Source organism: Melampsora larici-populina (assembly GCF_000204055.1).
Source record: "Melampsora larici-populina 98AG31 unplaced genomic scaffold MELLAscaffold_179, whole genome shotgun sequence".
Lineage (NCBI taxonomy): Eukaryota > Fungi > Basidiomycota > Pucciniomycetes > Pucciniales > Melampsoraceae > Melampsora > Melampsora laricis-populina.
In genome coordinates this window covers 1-21,361 of record NW_006768942.1, presented here as the reverse complement: position 1 = coordinate 21,361, position 21,361 = coordinate 1, and the positions used below count along the sequence as shown (strand labels likewise).

At 39.7% G+C, this 21,361-nt stretch overlaps 2 protein-coding genes across 2 annotated transcripts; both read left to right on the top strand.

Moving 5' to 3' along the window:
- Positions 1-803: 803 nt before the first annotated feature.
- On the top strand, positions 804-3,041 carry MELLADRAFT_70106 (uncharacterized protein; the record flags this gene model as incomplete). Its single annotated transcript, XM_007419404.1, has 11 exons — positions 804-817; positions 863-887; positions 972-1,138; positions 1,203-1,256; positions 1,364-1,376; positions 1,698-1,781; positions 1,861-2,158; positions 2,225-2,346; positions 2,468-2,530; positions 2,745-2,843; positions 2,907-3,041. The coding sequence occupies 11 exons, from the start codon at positions 804-806 to the stop codon at positions 3,039-3,041; spliced, it is 1,074 nt and encodes a 357-aa protein (XP_007419466.1).
- Positions 3,042-16,427: 13,386 nt separating this feature from the next.
- MELLADRAFT_86123 (uncharacterized protein) lies at positions 16,428-18,807 on the top strand (the record flags this gene model as incomplete). Its single annotated transcript, XM_007419405.1, has 13 exons — positions 16,428-16,430; positions 16,536-16,590; positions 16,872-16,900; positions 17,017-17,095; positions 17,213-17,283; positions 17,356-17,418; positions 17,479-17,544; positions 17,629-17,649; positions 17,727-17,799; positions 17,873-17,935; positions 17,989-18,273; positions 18,336-18,638; positions 18,791-18,807. The coding sequence occupies 13 exons, from the start codon at positions 16,428-16,430 to the stop codon at positions 18,805-18,807; spliced, it is 1,128 nt and encodes a 375-aa protein (XP_007419467.1).
- Between the last annotated feature and the right edge of the window lie 2,554 nt (positions 18,808-21,361).

The window sequence follows — 21,361 nt, the reverse complement described above, 5'->3', positions numbered from 1 at the left end:
AAGTGGAAGTGAAAATTGATCATGAAGTAGGTTTATTATTTGAAATGAAGGGTATTTATGTTGAGGGGGTTGGATGATAGTGGATTGAATGTATGGGATGATGATGTTGATTGTAAATTGATGAATGGAATGTGATTGAAGAGGGGGATGAGAGCGTTTGGAAAATAAAAAGTTGGTGAGGATAATTGTATATTGTAAGTTTAAGTTAGTAAATAATGTGGATGTGTGTGTATGGTGAAGGGAAAGAGGAGAAATGGAGAAATGTAATGGTGTGGAAAAATAGTAATTTGTGTGAAAGTAACATTAGTTACCGGATCCCCCCCCCCCGACGGGCGACGGGGACATACGAAACATACAAAAATACCCCCTAATTTTGTGATTTCGTATGTTTTGGCTGCCCGTCCCCCGACGCCCTCCAAAAACATACGAGATTGACTTCTGCAGGTCGCATTCATGCCAAAAATGCGACCCCCAGGTAGAATATGCATGAAATGAGGCCATCACAGGTACCATGAGTCAATGGACAGGTCGCATTGAAGTCAAAAATGCGACGTTCAGCGCATTGCACACATGCAGTAACAACAACAAATGTCAAATTTGCATTTAAAGGAGCAGAGGTTGCATACATGCAGCAAATGCAACCCCTGCAACAATAGAAAGTGCAGTGTGTGTCGCATTTGCATAAAAGATGCGACCCACGACACCAAATATGTTGTGTCCAAGGGTCACAACATATGTATAACTCTATATGTATGACATCAGTCTTGTTGGTCTAGCGGTTAAGACGCGCGTTTAGATTTTTGATGACTCGGCGGACGTGAGTTCGACACACGGGTGAGCTGTATGTATTTACATGTGACAGACATTACACCAATCACAAGGTACATGTAAGTGTAATGGGTCAGTTAGGGCAAGTGTTGTGTAATGAAACCTAACCACTAACCTAACATGATGATAACCGCTTGGAAAAGATTCGGTTCATCCGAACCCCCAGTTCGAATTCCAACTTTCAACTCGACCACCAACTTCAAGAGTTCCAAAACATTCATCCACTTCCATCATCAACAAATCCTACCATCCATCCACTCTCATCCTCAAACAACCTCCAAACCAAGCAATCCTCAACGAACATCTTCAGGTAAGATGATTCCAACCATGTATTAGAGCAGCCATGTCAGCTAATTGGTTCCCTAATCATGTAGTTTCCCCACCAATCGATTGATTGCACGAAGCCTAGGATATTCTCAGGACCTCAAGTAAGTCATCAACCCCCATCGTTTGGCCATAATCACAAAACAACACTGACATCTCGACTATTCCACCTCACTCACCAATATAACATCCACTAATCACCTCAACCTAGCAGAATTCAACAAGTAAGTCATCTTAAATATATCACACCATCTCATCCATGACCAATCACTCACTAATCAACATTCGATTTGCATTTCATTTGAGTACAGGTATCAACACATTAGTTGGTACACACTGAGTCTAGAAAACAACTCGATACCATGAGGTAACAGGTTAATAGTTCAAAAACTGACACTTCTCAAACTTTCTTCGGAATGGATAACCTTAGAATAAATCAGATTCAGTATGAGACACACCAGCAAAGTGAGTAATTTTATCAGAGTTGCAATTAGTCACAAAATGCAACTTACTGATGCTGACATGTTTATTTCTGGCCTTCATAGTCCGGACCGGCCAGTAGCCGATCATCTCAAAGCAGCAGTGGAGCGCCGGGAGATATCCAGCAGGAGTTAGCCCCAGGTAGCAAGGTAAGTCCCATGTTGTAACATCACATACAGAAGTCGAATAGAATAACTAAAACAACCCCTGCATTGTTTGTACTTACAGAATATCAGCATTCGAATACCGCCAGTCCCATCGGATGCTCGGGAAGAGTGTCCAGATACCCCGACGCCTGGCAATCGAGCCAGTGTTCGAGACGAAGAGTCAGTCACTGCTGAGCAACTCAATACTAGATCAAAAGCGGGAACAAACAAAATGGTCAGTTCAGTATCTCTGAAGCTCAATCCAGCAAAAAAAAGACTTACACCTTTGATTATATTTGTAAACCAAGCAGGCCGGCAAGAGAGGCAATTCGAGACGCACCCTGGTCAACACCGCAGGTATCCAGATGGCCTTGACGCAGGTAAGTCGCATTTTCGTGTTAGATGCGACCTTGATATCAGAGCTGACGGTTGGGACTTTTGCATAGGAATCACGAAAGAGCACTCGTGCCCCAAGTGGAGAAGAAGACACCCACCAGGTACCGTCGAGGTTGCATTATCTGGTTTGATGCGACTTACTGACGTATTTGCTTCACATGAACAGGTCCCAGTGAGTGTACCTAATCCGCCAACAAACCCCAAAGGCAGCCGGGTGGACAAACTGAAGGTTAGGAAACCTTTCGAGGTCGCAACTTTGAAGTAATTGCGACGCTGACTGTGAGAATATCTAGGGTGCATCAACGGGTATGTCTCCGAGGGCTATGTCTTTAGGTGTAGACGGAGACGACGACATGGTAAGTGTATTCCCTGTAAAAGATCAACGAGATCACCGTGGCAGGTAGCTGACAATGAATACCGAGCAGGACCGTTGATTTATACACTACAGAAGGGCTGCTTCAGTAGACCTCCGCAGCAGAATGGCAACAGGGGCCAAAGAATCAGTAAGTGAACCACATATAATTTTATGAAACCACTGGAGTCTTTATACTGACATTTGTATTAACACAGGGCTCATTAAAAGCGGGTGCAGCTAAGGCTGCCGGAGATGACGAGCGTGGCAATCAGAGTAGTAAGGAGGGATCCGGCAGAGACGGCAGTAACAGCGAGGTGAGTCAGGTTTTCCGGATAGTGTTGCCACGAAGCTGACATGCGGATATTTCTGATACACAGGAAGAAGATGAAGAGGCCCCGGGTGAAGAGGAAGCCAGTCCACCAGCTGTCCAGCCGAGGGAAGCTAATGAGGTAAGAGTCGCATTTTTTGAGCCGATGCGACCAGATGTCCTATGCTTCTCGAATGCTGATTGAATATCATTGCAGGAGGAGACCACGAAATATTTCCGGCGCAGTCACCAATAATGAGAAGCTTAGGGTTAGCATTCAACGCCGGACCTTTAGGGGTTAGCATTCAACGCCGCACCTTTAGGCGTTAGGGTTACGGTTAGGCTTAGGGGTTAGGCTTAGGGTTAGGCTTAGGGGTTAGGCTTAGGAGTTAGGCTTAGGGGTTAGGCTTAGGGTTAGGCTTAGGGGTTAGGCTTAGGAGTTAGGCTTAGGGGTTAGGCTTAGGGTTAGGCTTGCGGGGGATAATGAAAAATATTTCCGGCGCAGTCACCAATAATGAGGAGCTAACCACCACATCGGAGCCCAGCGCCCACAATGCACGTACGCCACGTACGCTTTTTGGCTGAGAGCGTACGTGCGGCGCAGCATTGTGCCTTTAGGGCCCCTAGACACGTACGCTAGGCCGCGCAGACGTCGCCAAATATATTTATTTGGCGACATTTGCTCCCTGTAAACCCAATCAGGCGTGATTTGTCGCCAAATGGCAACATTTGGCGACATTCTTCCTCAACGGTGATTTGTCGCCAAACCTCGCAATTTGGCGACATTTCTACTTGATAAGCTCAGCTGTCGCCATTTCTGATTATTTGGTGACATTCTGTGCATCAATGACACTGAGGCTGTGATATCTTCACGCCAGCTGAGTTGTCCCCAAGCTTTGTGGTTTGGGGACATAATGTCCCTTCCACGTGCGGGTCAAGTTGTCACCAAAGCGTCAGCTTTGGTGACAAATGGGTCATAACCCCTTAGTTGTGCAATTCAGATTTGGAGACGTGCTACGCATATCACCAGTTCCCGTATCAACTAGCAAACTGGCGTACATGTACTACGCATCGTAGAGCCAGCTGTGCTGCAGCGGGTATGAAGTTCCGCCAGGGATGAAGGGAGTACGGCAGATGAGTTCAATCTTCCGCAACATATAATAATCTCGGAGCTCAAATGTAAGGATGGTGCAATGCAAACGTATACGTCCTGCCACGCACATCCCACACTTGTAATACCCTTGCTGCAATCCCGCACTGATAATATCAGTACCAAGCTTGATCAAAAACCACTCCAACAAGTGTCAAGGCTGTACTGTGTGCTCATTGTGGCACTAAAAACATAAATCAAAATTGTTCAAATACTCTGAAAGTCCTTTGCATTTCCAAACCAAGCGAGGTGATTGAAGAGGTTTAATATGTACAAGCTGAAACCGATTGCACTGAAACAAACCTTTCAAAAATTTGCAATACAAACCCCCACCCACAAACTTACAAATAACTTCTATTCTTGAGAAGGCAACGCAAGAGCACCCACTATTCATGCAACTATTCACAGACTGGCCTTCCACCGAGCACAACTTTCACACACTACAATCTTGAGCTATATGTGGCGCCTGCTGTGTTTCTGTTTGACACTCAAAAAAGGCAAGGCCCCACCGATGCCACCACCAAAATGTTGGATCAAAAATTGCACCAAACATAAACCCATTGCGTCTGACAGTTGAAGCCAAGTCACATGATCCATTGCAAACATGGCTCCGAGCAATGAAATGTTGTGGGAACCAAAAGATCACATACTCTCATATGCCACAAACACCTGATTCCATTTACAAAAAAACTCAGTGCTTTAAAGGATTTCAGACCTGTGTCCGACCTGCAGTTTACTCTTGTGCTTTATTTTGAGTTCACCCTTAGAGACACAGTTTTATCATTCCTACCAGCACATAGCACCCGCCCCCCCGCCCTCCGGGCGGGGGGATGGTACCGAGTGTACGCTTTTTAGCGGGAGCGTACACTTTTGGCCGTCCTGGAGCCCGGAGCCCCTAAAAAGGTGTACGCTCGTGCTCAAAGGGCTAAAAACAGAAAACCAATGGCCGCCGAAAATGCATTTTGGCGGCCTTCAGCAGCACAAAGTGACCAGGCAAGGCCACCTAAAATTGAAAATGGCGGCCTTGAACACACAAACCCGAGTGGACAAACACAGACAAGATTCATTGGGCCGCCATTTTTCAATTACGGCGGCCAACCACATTGGTCATTTTGACAAAGCCCCTCTGTGTAGCCTGAATCCTGCCTCCTGAACAAAGACCCCCTGCAGGTCAAATCTTCATCTCATTGTAATATGCTTATAGAGAGGTCAAAGCAGTCTTGGACGGACAAATATGCTAATATCCTGGTTGTTCTACCTACACCTCCGCAACTATATAACCTGGATTTTGGCACATGTATTTCACAACCGGTAGAAGCCCCATGTACCACTCCCTGTTTGGCTAGCGCGTAGCGCGCCGCAGTACACCACCAACCATGTCATCCGCCCAGCTGGCCACCCACAAAACCCCCAATCCTTGAATATTGTGATCAACTCAAGATAACCAAACCAATTGAAACAGGAACAATAAATAAAAAAAAATGTCAAAATAGCAAATCACTGAAGTAAATGATTCTATGAAAACAAAGCAAGTTGTTTGGCCTCCTCGAAGAAGTCTACCACATTGCCATTCCATATTGACAAAGATTCAAGGGATGCAATTCCTATAGCCATCCCTGTTTTCATCGCAACGCCTACCCATCCACACAAACACAAACAAAACACATCATAGACAGGTTGACAGAAATCCAAAAACAAAACATAATCAAGATCGAGTAAACCAAACAAAAATTCAAAATCAAATGAAAGTAACTTGAAAGACTAGGAAAATGCAACAACACGTAAGGTGTGCAACTTTCTTCTAGGATATACAGCCATTCCAATATTGCTTGTTGCACCTGTCCGAAAAAGAAAAAATCTGTGCGCTTGAAATCTAAGTCTTAACCAGCTAAAACCTGGGATTTGGCTATATTTCCTTGAATTACAACCAAGTTTGGAGTGTTATCAAGTAAACACCGGTAAAAACTTAGGTTTCACTTTTCCTTTTTCAATACGGAGTGACAAGCAATATTGGAATGGCTGTACCATTGAAAAGAAACATCAAAATAAAACCAATTTTGACATACAACAAAACTAAATTCAAACATTGTAAGCAGGCAAATTTCTCCCATGATTTCCCCTGCTGCATTGGAATTTTGAATTGCAAAAAAAAAATTGAATCATAATTACAATAACCCTCCCATTATACAACAAACCACCCACCCACCACACATAATAGAAACCCATAATTCATACATTGATTAAAGAAAATGATAGTAAAATAATTCAAATAGAAACAATATATTGAAGACACCCGTAATAGAACAAAACTAAATCAAAAGACTTCAACCAATTGAAAGACCCAAAGTGTCATATGGTATTCTCAACCAAAACAAACAGTGAAATTACCACCCCAAATCATAAATGTTGAGAAAATTTACTAAAACTAATTTTAAAGATTTTGAGAATAGGAAATCACCAAGCAGCCAGGTGGTTTTCCCTTATGAATCCTTGCCTTGCCTTGGTATTACAAATTAACAAAGCCAAACCACATGATACAGTTTTCTAGCCACTGCATCATACACCAAACCGTACACAACACCAATGGAAAATAATTAATGCACAAATACGTTGATCAGAGTTGCAGTAACAAATTGATCCAATAAAAACTATATCTTAACCACGATCACATAAAATTAATTACAATCCAATGTTTTCATAAAATATTGCAACAACCAAGTCATGCAGTCCCCTCTAAAATCTAATCATGCTGCATTGGTATTTCAAATTAACAAAGCCAAATAAAAATGATATAATTAGCACACCAATCACATTGAATATCCAACCACCCACACAGCACCACTACAAAAAAACACCTGTATTACACAAATCATTTGAAACAGGAAAAATAAAGAAGCAAAATAAACAAATAAATTAAAGACCCATATAACTAAACTACCCAATACAAAGAAGAAGAAATATGAAAGAAGTCATGCAGTTTCCTCTAAACTACCTTGCCTTGCACTGCTATTTTGAAATTGCTAAGCAATAATCAATGATACAAATAGCCACTGCACACAACATACAACAAACCACCTTCACAACATCACTACCCACCAAACCCTAGTAATACTACCAGGCCGGCAAGGTCCCATCCAACAACGCGTGTCACCTCCCCTGCCTGGCCGACATGTCCATGTCATTGGAACAAGCAACGAGCCTCTTTCCATCAAACAAAACCCCACCAAAGTTATGCTGGTTCACTCCACAGAGTATTACCCTGCACTGGAATTCCGAAATAACAAATAAATACTCAATTGATATATGAATTATTACCCTGCATTGGTATTCTGACATAACAAAGAAACATTCATACAATATAATGTGTATAGCCATGGAATTTTACATCAAACCACCCACAACCCACCAACCAAAATGAAAAAAATCAAGCACCTATACCAACGCGGAAGTTCGTGTTCTCAAGGATTTATTAAATCAAATGAGAAAAAACAAATCCACTAACAAAATTTTTTTTATAAAGTATACTGAATATAAATTAAAAGAAATTAGAGTGATTGGCATAACATGGTTCTCATGTTGTCTCTCCAAATTATTCCCTTGTTGCCTTGATTTCCCAGCAACAACTAACAAAAATTTAAATCATACAACCCCCATAGCCAATCCATCTTACATCAAACCACCCACACACAAACACTGCTCACACAACACACCCTTCATACATAAACACTTTGTACATAACTGGCCAAATATCCTACTTGTTGTAAAAACCACAAATTAACAACTTCATAAACTAGCACAAAACACATTGAAAAGGTTTAACAAATATCACACATCAAGTAAGCCAAGTCAGTTGGCCCTTGTCACCAATTGGTTACGTCGCAATGGTGTTATCCTATCTCTCCTGACGTGGCATTCCTATTTTATTAGGAAATGAAAGATAAAAGGCAGTGTCTATGGCTATTGCATAGACTTTTATCCACCATCACTACACCTCCACACACAAAAATAAATGCTTTGACCAAAGCTAGATAAATACAAAGAATAAATAAATCTGATTCAGAACAAACAAAAGCTCTAAAGTAAAGGTTTTTACCCAGAGCTTGTGTGTTTTTCCCTAGGACCCCCAGCAATACATAAGCGATTTACCAACAGCAACTTAGACTTCTTTACCAATATGATCAGGATAGATACTACGTATCTACCTCCAATTCCCTTTCATCAATGATTTCTCATGTCGCATCTCATGTCGCATCAGCATCTTGACATAAGAAATAGGATTCTAAATGATAAAATTTCAATGCCGTAATTACACAGATTGTTTGATGGATGAATGTTAGCAAACTAATTTAGCTGAAATACAAACACCAAAGTAAATCGTTTTACACAAAAGAATTCTGCTATTGGAAAATATTGCACCAAAAGCAGCCACAAGGAAGCAGCGCGGATCACACGCATGTGCATGTATTATCATGGTGCATGATAATACGCCAATTCAACAATACACATTTCATGACATAATTTTGTAATGTTGTGAAATTTACTTTGCATCACGTACACAACACCAACACAGAAAAAAGTAGTCCATAAATATTCAGATGATACTAAAAATTAATAAAACAACACAAATAAATGAAAACAAACAGGAAGTCAAATGTTTCCATGAAATGATTCACTACATTGCATTGGTTTCCCAATCTAACAGACAAAACTCAACCGATACAACCTCTATAGCCATTGCACAGGACATCTACCCACCTATACATCACCACCACCAATAAAGTTGATTTAAGTATGTACTTTGAAGACAACTAACTACTCCTAAGTTCTTAAGGGTCCTGAACTTTTGCACGCTCCATGATAAGACACATTCATTACAGTTCAATAAAGTGAAACAGATGAATACCCCAACAAAGTCGGCTCCTTCTCTCCATAGAATTCCCCTGTTTCTTTTATATTTTAGATTCACCAAAAACAATTGGACAGATATAATATCTGTAGCCTTTGCAGAAATCATCCCTCCGCCTACACACAACCACTACACACAAACTAAAAATCATATTGCATAAAGAGTTATGACAATATTATCAATAGACGGTGAGAAACACTATTACAAAAATCATATCAAATATAACAAAAAGGTCACACAAAAAATTAATAAGGGGCTTTCTGGAATGAAAAATTATGTTGCACTGGCTTCCTAAATCATAAGAAAAAATTGATCAATACAAGACCCATAGCCATTGCATTCATCATCAACCCCCCTACCAACAACACTGCTCCCAAAATATGCCGTTATACATGATTACACTGATGTAAATCAGTTCTATAAAATATTCAATACACCATCAACTTTGGGTCGGTTGGTAACTTGTCATCAATGGAAGGCATGACAATAATCAAACTGGGCATGTAACAGTACTGACTTCCTAGGTACTCATGGTTACTGGGTTTGTCAGGAATGAGGTCAAACAAAAGCTCTCCCAATGTTTACCATTTCATCAATCACACTTCCCTCACTAAATCCCACCATCTTGTCTTATTTTGGCCTCCCGCCCTCCCATAGCCCTTGAGGTATTCTGTTGGTTTATTAAAACAAAATCTTCAGTCATTAGAAGATTTCAACAAACATCTTTTCAGCTAATTTCATTGTTTTAAAAATTTCCAAAAAGCGGCTGAGATTATGTTACATGGATGGACTGCTTTTGCCAAATAGTTACGCTCCCATTGTAGTACTTTATCATGTACAGTAGTTTAGTCCACTTACCACCCCATTCAAGACCTTTCCAGAAATGATTTGATTCATTGAAGAGCCTTTATTTTATATAATCATGAAGTCATAACTATCAAATAGAATGACCCTCCAGTGAACATCACGAAGAAAAAACAGGGAGCTCTTCTGCCTTTCTGAAATGCTTGATAATCTTGCATTGGTACCTAAAGATGCCTAAAATATGTATAATATGTATATACCCACCCATTGCATGTCACAAGAAACCACCTACACAACACCAGCACCCCACACAGATGTGGATATACATCAACACTTTATCAAACACCAAAGGAAAAAAATCAAAGCAACCAAATTATTGTCAATTAGGACATAATTAAACACAGGTAGGAGGTTGTGAGAACACTAGACAAAAACCAAGTTGTCTGCCCTTCCACAAAACATTTCTGTCAAACAGGTATACTACACTAACAAACATTTAATCTCCATAGCCTGCATTGGCCATCAAGTCCCCTCTACATCATCACTGCAAAATAAATAAACCTTGTTCACCCCACCGTTCTCAATCAAATCAGAGTCCTGATTTGATTGGACACAACCAGTATGTTGACTTCAAATTACCACACACACAAAGAGAAGCCAAGGCCTCCAAAAACGGAAACTGGCGGCCCATCCTGACATGATCATAAATCCCATAGGAAGACATTATCCATGAGGCCGCCTTTTTCATTTTTGGCGGCCACTCAAATTACCCCCTTTTCTCTTGAATCTCTGCCAATGCTGAATCCACCTTGCTGACTACACCCATACAACAATTTGTGACTTCAATATATTATGCTTTTAAAGACGGGCAACCTGAATCAGGCGCACAAATATGCTGATACCCATGCATTCCCCCAACACATCCCTGAATACACTTCAACTGGATGGGACCACACATGGCCTTCACAACTTTCAGACACTGCAAGGATCACTCCTTGAAAGCCCAGCGCGCAGCGCCTGCAATATAACACCAAACCATCACATCAACCAATCTCCCTACAAACAAAACCCCTCGTACTCGACTATTGTGTGCCCATCAGATCTTTCTATAACTATGGCAATTTATATCAAACCACCTACACAACACCACATTCCACATAAATTGTCCACCATACACAATCAGTAAGAAAACACAGGGACAAAATACACAACATATGAAATTAAACCAGGACAATTATGAAATATAATAAAACCACAATACATGATTCCAAGAAAATCAACCTGGGTTTTCTTCAATGTACACATAATTGAAATAGAACAACTAAACTAAGAAACACTCAAATACATGAGATAATTCAGGTGGTTTCCTCCAAAGAATTATCGAGTTGCATTTATATTTTCATTTAATAAGCAAACAACTATATTATAGATTTTGTACAACCATCAATTTTCACATCAATCTGCCTACACATCACCTCACCACAACTCATTATCATAATCAATCTCAACAAAATAAATTAATTAACATGTTTGATAACAAACTCCAAGAAAACGAGTTGGAGTTTACAAATCAACTCAAGTAAGACTGCAAGAAAATGAAAGAAGGACGTCATGCCATTCAATTTGATGAATTCTTTGGCATTCCCAAATCACAAATGATAATTCAAAACACATAATGTCTACAGGCATTGCTTTCAACACCCGACGGCCCCAACACACCACTCCCCTCCCAAACATTACCACTCCCCTCCCCAAAATCATATTGCATATTTAGCCCAAATGAAATTAGATGAATAACTTCATTGATATACCATAAATGATACATAATTTGTTACAAAAATAAATACATCAAATATGAGAGATTTCAAGTAACCCCAACCAACAACAAGGAATCAGGTTGATACTAGCCAATAATAATTTATATGTTATAATTCCCAAGCCATCACACTAGACGTTAAACCTCCTACTCCAAAGCACTACACAAAAGCCAAACCCGTAACACATATCAAGTTTCATTACTACTAGAGAATTAAAATTAAAGAAATAAATTCATTAAAACAACCATAACAATTAAACAAGTTTTTTTGACAAAGAAACAAGTAACTCATGCGTTCCCCCCCAATCACCTGGTACGTTCCATCAGAATTCTACATTATCAAAGTAAAATTGGAATGATAGTCGTATAGGCAGTGCACTCCACATCAAACCCCCTACACAACCACACCACGCACAAAATGCCTCAAATGACATAATTACATTGAGACGGTCCAGTGACATAAACACCTCCAAATGAAAACAATACCACTGAAGCTATTATAAAATATACCAAAACCAATTTAATTGGTTTTCATACATTGGAACTTACAGCAACTCATCTGCCTTTCTCCATTTCTTAATTTTTCGCTTTAAAAAACTAATATGATGATGGTTAATCAACCAAATACAACTAACAAAGATGTCTTGTCATTTTTGACATTGAAATCCTATGGCATCAAGGGATTCCACATGCATGCACAAATAAAATCCAAAATGATATCTTTTATAAGCCATCATACCCAACAGCACTACACACAACAAACACCTGTAATACACAAACTCTCCGTGAACAGCCAAGAAACAAAATAATCAAAACTATATCAACTGAAGGTAAACCTTGTTGACGTATATAGATTTATCTTATCATAAGTTAATGGAACCACTGTCACAACTTGCAAGCTGCGTGGCTCACTCCCACTTATTACTAATTGATGAAAATATTATAACTTAATTACAAATTATATTGTTGTGTTCCCAATGTGTTCCTATGAGGCATTGGTACTCAAATTCACAAAGTTTATCTCAAACTTAAATGTCTTAGAAAATATAAACAACACAAACTAAAAGGTCTGACCGCAGTGCTGCGGATACGTTCAAGGGAATATTAATTCGATCACATGCATCACATTGAAATGTATTCTCATTACATTGCATTTTTAATTTGAATCACTTCAAGGAATATAAACAGCAAATAAGTCCTTGTAATCAATCAATGATCACGTTGCATTGGTAGTGCAATTCAATTTACATTCAAGTTAATTTGATTCAGAAGACATACATTACATTGCATTTCAATTTGTATCACTCCAAGAAAAGGAAACAGCAAACATGCGCTTGTAATCAATCAATGATCATGTTGCATTGGTAGCGTGATTTAAATTTCAAATAATATACACCATATATTATTAAAGCCATATTGCACAAATGGTGTGATCATATTGAGATTAATGATGTAACTGAACTGAAAGCAATGACATAAAATTCTATACCCCTCAATAATACCTATGTATTGCAGCATTATTTCCAATGATTCACGAGAAATAACTTGTTTCTAAATATAATAAACAGTTTTACTACATACACATCCACTAAAGCAAAATATTTAATGCAATTCCTCAAATTCGTTTGACACCGTTGATTTCAAATAATGTTTTGGTTGCTTTTGGCTGTTAGATTAACAAACTAAATTGTAAATTATACATTAGTAAACCTGGAGTGCTTGAATAGTACAATGAAAATTTGATTGATTTACAACCAGTCCAGTATGATGATTTGCCCATGATACAGACTCCTGCATTCACTTTGATGGAATTGAACCACTATGTCATCTTCAATTAATGTCGCACCTCTGGTTCAAATACTCAACCTTATATTTAAATTACAACATTCGGTTGTGATTCCTTAGGGTTCAAGTTAACGATTTACAAATCAGATGTCATAGTCTCCCTTGGTAGTTGATTTAACTAAGAAATACCTAAATGATATTTTCTCAAAGTCATAAAGCACAAATAGAGTGATGAAAAGAAGATAGCTCACTTTTAACCCAAAAGTAATTGCTGCACGTTAAAAACCTCGGAAAGCACAGGCTTTATGCAAAATAAGCATAGACAAAGCCATGCAAAACTCCTCAACCAAACTTGCCCAGTGATCATTGGAATAATTAACATACAAATAATCAAAGACAAACCTTTCACACAGATCACAATTAATCGTACGTCAAGTATCGTCACAGCTCTCTGGTGGTGTGGTGGACTCCCACATACCACTAATTGAAATAAATCCAATGAAATGAAATAACCTGAAATGGACGCGGGTTCTTCCAATGGATTAGTACGTGGCACTGGTATCCAAATTAACAAACAATAACATATTGCTACAATGGAAAACATCATTTGGAAAAGTATCTCTGCAAATGAAGTAACAAGGAAGTCACGAGAACCTCTTCAATTAATGTTACATCCGTGTTCTAATTTAACAACAATAAACACTGATGACACCTTTGGCCTCTGTTTCATTATTGTTAATGAAAACATAGTTTCCCTCTGGTATTTTAACTATCAAAGGAAAACCTACACAGTAAATCTTCAAACCCTAACCCAAAGCATCAATAGTCCGATCAAAGCTTGATATAACATTCATCACCAGATTGATATCCCAACTGACAATTACAGACAATAGCAACCTCCTAATGCTATTCTCCGTGACATACAATAACTGACAATGGGGTCATGTGGATCCCCCAAAGCCCATTGCTTCTGTAATTCATAACAAATAACCATTAATAATGTCAAATGACATAAATTGATAGGCAAGGCTTGATTGCCCACAGAACCAATACATGTAGGGTTAGCAGTTAGAAGATTAAGGAATAATAACCCTAACCCTACACAACAAAATGACATTTCAATGTCAGTGTAAGTGGTTGCCTCCATGCCATTACTAATTGGAAGACACTGATAGGTGTCAAACCGCTGGAACCTAAATTGAAACACTTGCAACCAAATGCTAAGCCCTATTTTATGGTTTAAAACATGAGACTTGTTATATCAATTTTACCTTGACCTGCAAACAAGGATGGTAACTGGTTTTCTACAACTAATTACTAATTCACATACATTGTTTGGAATCAAAGCAATGTGTCCTATAGTCAATTATAGGCAAGCAAGCAAACAATGTGCTACTTCACATAAATAACCCCCTGGATACATAAATTGTCTCATGACTTTTCTAAAAGTAAAATAACTGATTTAAACCAAGAATGCAATTATAATTATGTGTTGATTAACCTGATGTCCAAAATTTCACAAAACAAACAGTAAGCATTCCGGTTTTTGCCAATCATTCACAATGCTGCATTAGTATTCCAAATGAACAAAGTTATAACTTGGCCTTTGATGGTCACATCAAGTCGCCCACACCCACGACACATCCCTGCAGTACATAAAACTTATGGATCAAAATAAATGAACTAACATAAACATCATATATACAATTTTTCAGAGACATTTAGAAATTATAAGTAAAATTTGATCATTGGCCTTCTGATTTAACATGTTATATTGGAGATTAAATACCACTACATGAAGACAATATTGGTCTTGAATTTAACACAAATAAGTTGAATTCATATTGTTTCTACACTATCAATCAACACTTCACTACATATAATCAGCATGAAATTGTAAATAGGGATGTACAATTTTATGCTGATTATATGTTTTTCACACAAACCCTTCAACACATGTCATCACAACATAAACTTTACCATCAAGTAACTTGCTTGATGCATGTTACTTGTTACAACCAGTAAGCCATCTGGGTTTCTTCAATGACGTAATGGAAAATCACTTCCAATGAGACAATAGATATGGCCATCACATCTAACATGAAACCACGTTATGCTTGGAATACGCATAGATTGTGAAGAAGCTTGACACATCTATTACTTGAGTCTTCTATGCAAAACAATATCTCGAATATGATAAATAATTGTATCCAAATATTTACCAGAGCTAAAAGTTACATACCCCATGTGTAGGTCTACATATATCTTAAATCACCCTGTTGTTCAATTAGCAATCAGAGATCTTTGTTCACACAATGATTCGACGGATTTGAATTATATCCAACCAATATATAAACAAGTTGGAAATACCAGGAAACGACCAACATCACTTGCAGACCACGTAGACGAATTTGATTTAGCCCCCACCCTGCACGCCATGCTGGACACCACACCATTCATCTTCCCTCAACATGGAAATAAGATCAAATACTGTACATGGAAAAAATATTGTACATTTGGACCTCGCACTGTACAAGTAACATCAGCCGCAACCATAATAGCTTCTGCCATCAGGTGTTCTTTGCCTCCAAAGATCAATGTCAGTAAACAAAAAAACAAAGCGCTGAAGAAGAAAATCACGTGGATGTCCTCCACATGATCAAATCTCAATTCTTTGGGTCCTTTTCCCCCCAGCTATTGTACCATGACACTACCAAGAAAGACCCTTACTGAGCTGGGGCCCACACAATTCACGGCTCACCCCTCCCCACAATATGCCTTAGAAGGGGTAATCCATGTGAATGGAAGGCCGCCAAAATGGTTTTCGGCGGCCACAACATTAAGGCTTTTGGTCATTCCATGGGCTCACTTGCTTTTGACCACCGAAATGTTAATTTGGCGGCCATGTAGTTAAAAATCCTTCAAACAAACACATGTTGAGACAGACAGTATGGCCGCCGAATTTCATTTTCGGCGGCCACACATTTGTAAGGAGGAGACAAGGGTAACAGGCACTCCTTGCGGGGCCAGGGCCAGGGCCGGGGCGGACCAGGTCCGGGTCCGGAGCCTTCATACACTGTGACACTCGAGGACAGGTCCGCATCCGCAGCTGCGCAGCTTTGCAACCACAATGGTGATGCTGACAACTTAGCCCTAACCTATCTGACAAATTTTGCATATAAATTCAGGTATTCCTGACCTTGATCATCTTCCAGCTTCCATTTCTGGAATTTTTTAGATCCGACCCGCTAGCCCCGCCCCGACCCGACCCGGTCCAAGCCCCGTACCCGCAGGTAAGTTGACTACATGTGTAGGCTCCCTACGTTTTTCTACCATGCCCCATCCCCACCCCATTCGAATCAAACCATACATCAACCCCTGTCCACTACCTCAACCACATTTCATCAACTTCACCAATCACCTCCCACTACCTCATCACTCATCAACCTCACAAGCATAACCAACCACATTCAATTCAACCACACTGACCTAGCATTCGACCGCCGAAAAATTGAAACGGCGGCCCCAATCCAAACTAATTCCTTGTTTCTATCTCAATTGTTTCATTCTATAGATTCACATTCAGATCACCCGATATTAAACGTGAGTAAGATTTCAATCACGGCCACCAGTTTATCAATCCGGCGGCCTGGACATCCTGTTTTGATACCTACACATTTTGAGTATGTATTACTGATCTCCTCGATGTATTTTAACAGCTTTCAACAGCAATCATCAATCATGCAAGCTGGCGATTCACCCATGGAATCTCTTTCCGAACCAACCATCAGGCCAGAGGTATGTAGGCTTCCTCAAGGCCGCCTAAAATCAGTTTCGGCGGCTATTTCTCTGCTCTAACACACCTCAACTGACCCCATGCCTTTCATTCCGCTATGTTTAAACAGAACCTGGAAGAAGATGGACAGATTCAACTTCCATCGAAACATATTGATCCTAATGTTTTGGAGGCATCTTCCAAGAAACAGGTAAGCAGAATTTATAGCCCTGACACCAATGAAGATGATCAAGAAAACGCTGACTTACACTTTGAACAACAGGCTGAGGACTCAGTGATGATGGACATGGACACCAGCACATCTGAAGAGCCTGCAGGGGACAAAGTAAGTCCTATATATCATAGAGTGAGCTAACAATAGTATTTACAATAATTGAAATTGTAGGTTAGTAACGATGAAGTCCTCAGTGGGAACAAAAACCCCGGTGTTCAGATTGATAAAGATTCAAAGGTCAGACCGCATATTCCAATTTGTTAGCTCACAAAGATACCTAACAACCTCTTCATATATTAGTCTCAAAAATAAGTTAGTAAGGATCCGGCCGAACTCAATAATGTAAGTGCCAGAGTTGAACTACCAAGTTGAATCAAAGCTGACATTCCCACAAACGCACTTTCTCAGTTTCTGGACAGAATCATGAAAGATGGGGAAAGACCGTTGAAAGACCTTCATTTCAAGAAGGATATAGCATCAAAACCACCACTAGTGAGTACATGTCGTATCTCATCTCTCTTCCATCGAGATACTCAAAGTGGCTTGTTGTAGTCCGAGTCCAAAGGTGACGAAGCTGGCCTCAATCGAGAGCAGCTCATTGAGCTCAAGCGTGAACAATATGCCAAAAGTAAGTATTGAGTTATCTAGGCACATGAAGGTCTCGGGCTGACATCAATTGAGTAGTGGCCAGGACTTACCAAAGGCTCAAAACCACGATGGCGGAAGAGGGATTGGACGAAAACAAAGAAGGCATCGAAGGGGAGGTGAATGATTTGACTGGCAGTCTGGCCAGGGTGAAGTTCTCATTGGATCAAAAAGCCGCCGAACTGGACCGTCTCATCACCTCCAATGAACCGGAAATTCAAATCACCTCAGCCCTGATTGTGGTTTCTGATTCAGAGGACGACAACAACCGCCCTCGAAATGTGGCCACCAAGCGTAAAGTTCCTATGGGCAAGGCAAAGGGTAAAGTCTCTCACTTCATATCACGACTATTCAAAGTAAGACTGATGATTTGATTGTTTTAGCTGTCACTACTCAAATCAACCCCGCGATTTACTTCGACTTAGAAGCCAAGGAAGGACATTCTGATGATGATGAGAAGAAACGCCCATCAAAGAAACTTCGAAGCCAGCCCAAAAGTACCGAGTTTGTCACCGCGGAGGATGATCCTAAGGTTGATCAGCCAAGCAAAAAGGAGGAGATTGTCGAAGCTAAAGCTATCAAGAAGGCGAAGAAGAGTGACGCTGATAAACCCAAGAAGCCCGCTGTCTACAAAGTTCCAGAGAGTGAATTCTCAATCTTTGCTAGAAAGAACGTGGACATCACAGGTGATGCATTTCTATCCTTTCCACTCATTCAGACGTGGCCGCCATTCCTCACTTCCGACGGCCTCACATTCTTCTCTCTATTCCTATCTTCACCCTCCTCTGCACATATTTCCATCGTCCTACCCTTTTCATTCTTTCTCCATCACCATGAGTACTTCAACTCTGGTAGTGCCTGCTTGCTCTATGAGATGGAGCTGTCATTGGCCGCCAAAATTATATTTCGGCGGCCCCTACCTCTCAACTCCTTCTGTCGCATATCTTTCTTTACTTCCTTGGACCTTTTTGTGTCAGCTAGGTGTCCTCAGAGACCCTTGTGGGCTTATTGGGTCGCCAAATTTGTCTTCCGGCGGCCTTCTAACTTTATGCTTTATCAGTAGCCACAAGATTCATGTAATCATAATGTTTGGACCGCCTTTTTTGTGATTCGGCGGCCTCTTCTGTCTCATTTTATCACATTGAACCCTAATGCATCAAGGCTGATGTTTTATTTTGTCTCCCTCGTAGAAACCACCACCAAAATCACCCAGGTTGAGGCGGACTTCATCAAGAAGATGGAAAAGTTGATAACCAACAGCTCTTTCAACTGGGGTGAAGCACTTTCCAGGCCCATCAAGTTCCTGTTGTCCAGATGGAGCTATGACGCGAAATCAGAGATAGGCAAGCCTACATTTGAAGACCTGGAACCTCATATCCTGATGATGAAGTCCTTCGGGGAGGACGACGACTTTCTGTGGCACTTGAGAGGTGGTAAGTAATGTTTGACCTCACTATCCTGCTCTTGTTGTGAAACTGATGATAACATCAATGGACTCCAGCTCCTAGACTGATGCAGGTATCTTCACAAGATCCGTACTTTGCGCCCGAAATCATCAAGTGGGATCTTGTTTCCGAGTCCAAGCACTATATCTGGAATGAGACCAATGGCCTCTTCCGCGCTCTCCACGGCATGTGCTGCAGATTCAATACCTCAACCGACTGGACGGACGAACCTACCCTCTTGAAACAAATTCGGGATGGATATACATCTTTAGAAACTATTTACAATCAAGGCTTACAGCACATCTCGTCTAGTACTATTCATGATAACATTGAAATAGAAGTTGATGGTGATTTGGCAGTCCCTGAAGAATTCGTTCCCTTTTCACAAGCTTGCGGTTGGATTTATCAACAAATTGTAATGAACACGGATCCTGAAGAGTCTGATAGGAGAATCAAGACATCAAAACGTGATATATCATTTTTACAGCGACAAAAAACTAATATGATGATGGTTAATCAACCAAATACAACTAACAAAGATGTCTTGTCATTTTTGACATTGAAATCCTATGGCATCAAGGGATTCCACATGCATGCACAAATAAAATCCAAAATGATATCTTTTATAAGCCATCATACCCAACAGCACTACACACAACAAACACCTGTAATACACAAACTCTCCGTGAACAGCCAAGAAACAAAATAATCAAAACTATATCAACTGAAGGTAAACCTTGTTGACGTATATAGATTTATCTTATCATAAGTTAATGGAACCACTGTCACAACTTGCAAGCTGCGTGGCTCACTCCCACTTATTACTAATTGATGAAAATATTATAACTTAATTACAAATTATATTGTTGTGTTCCCAATGTGTTCCTATGAGGCATTGGTACTCAAATTCACAAAGTTTATCTCAAACTTAAATGTCTTAGAAAATATAAACAACACAAACTAAAAGGTCTGACCGCAGTGCTGCGGATACGTTCAAGGGAATATTAATTCGATCACATGCATCACATTGAAATGTATTCTCATTACATTGCATTTTTAATTTGAATCACTTCAAGGAATATAAACAGCAAATAAGTCCTTGTAATCAATCAATGATCACGTTGCATTGGTAGTGCAATTCAATTTACATTCAAGTTAATTTGATTCAGAAGACATACATTACATTGCATTTCAATTTGTATCACTCCAAGAAAAGGAAACAGCAAACATGCGCTTGTAATCAATCAATGATCATGTTGCATTGGTAGCGTGATTTAAATTTCAAATAATATACACCATATATTATTAAAGCCATATTGCACAAATGGTGTGATCATATTGAGATTAATGATGTAACTGAACTGAAAGCAATGACATAAAATTCTATACCCCTCAATAATACCTATGTATTGCAGCATTATTTCCAATGATTCACGAGAAATAACTTGTTTCTAAATATAATAAACAGTTTTACTACATACACATCCACTAAAGCAAAATATTTAATGCAATTCCTCAAATTCGTTTGACACCGTTGATTTCAAATAATGTTTTGGTTGCTTTTGGCTGTTAGATTAACAAACTAAATTGTAAATTATACATTAGTAAACCTGGAGTGCTTGAATAGTACAATGAAAATTTGATTGATTTACAACCAGTCCAGTATGATGATTTGCCCATGATACAGACTCCTGCATTCACTTTGATGGAATTGAACCACTATGTCATCTTCAATTAATGTCGCACCTCTGGTTCAAATACTCAACCTTATATTTAAATTACAACATTCGGTTGTGATTCCTTAGGGTTCAAGTTAACGATTTACAAATCAGATGTCATAGTCTCCCTTGGTAGTTGATTTAACTAAGAAATACCTAAATGATATTTTCTCAGAGTCATTAAGCACAAATAGAGTGATGAAAAGAAGATAGCTCACTTTTAACCCAAAAGTAATTGCTGCACGT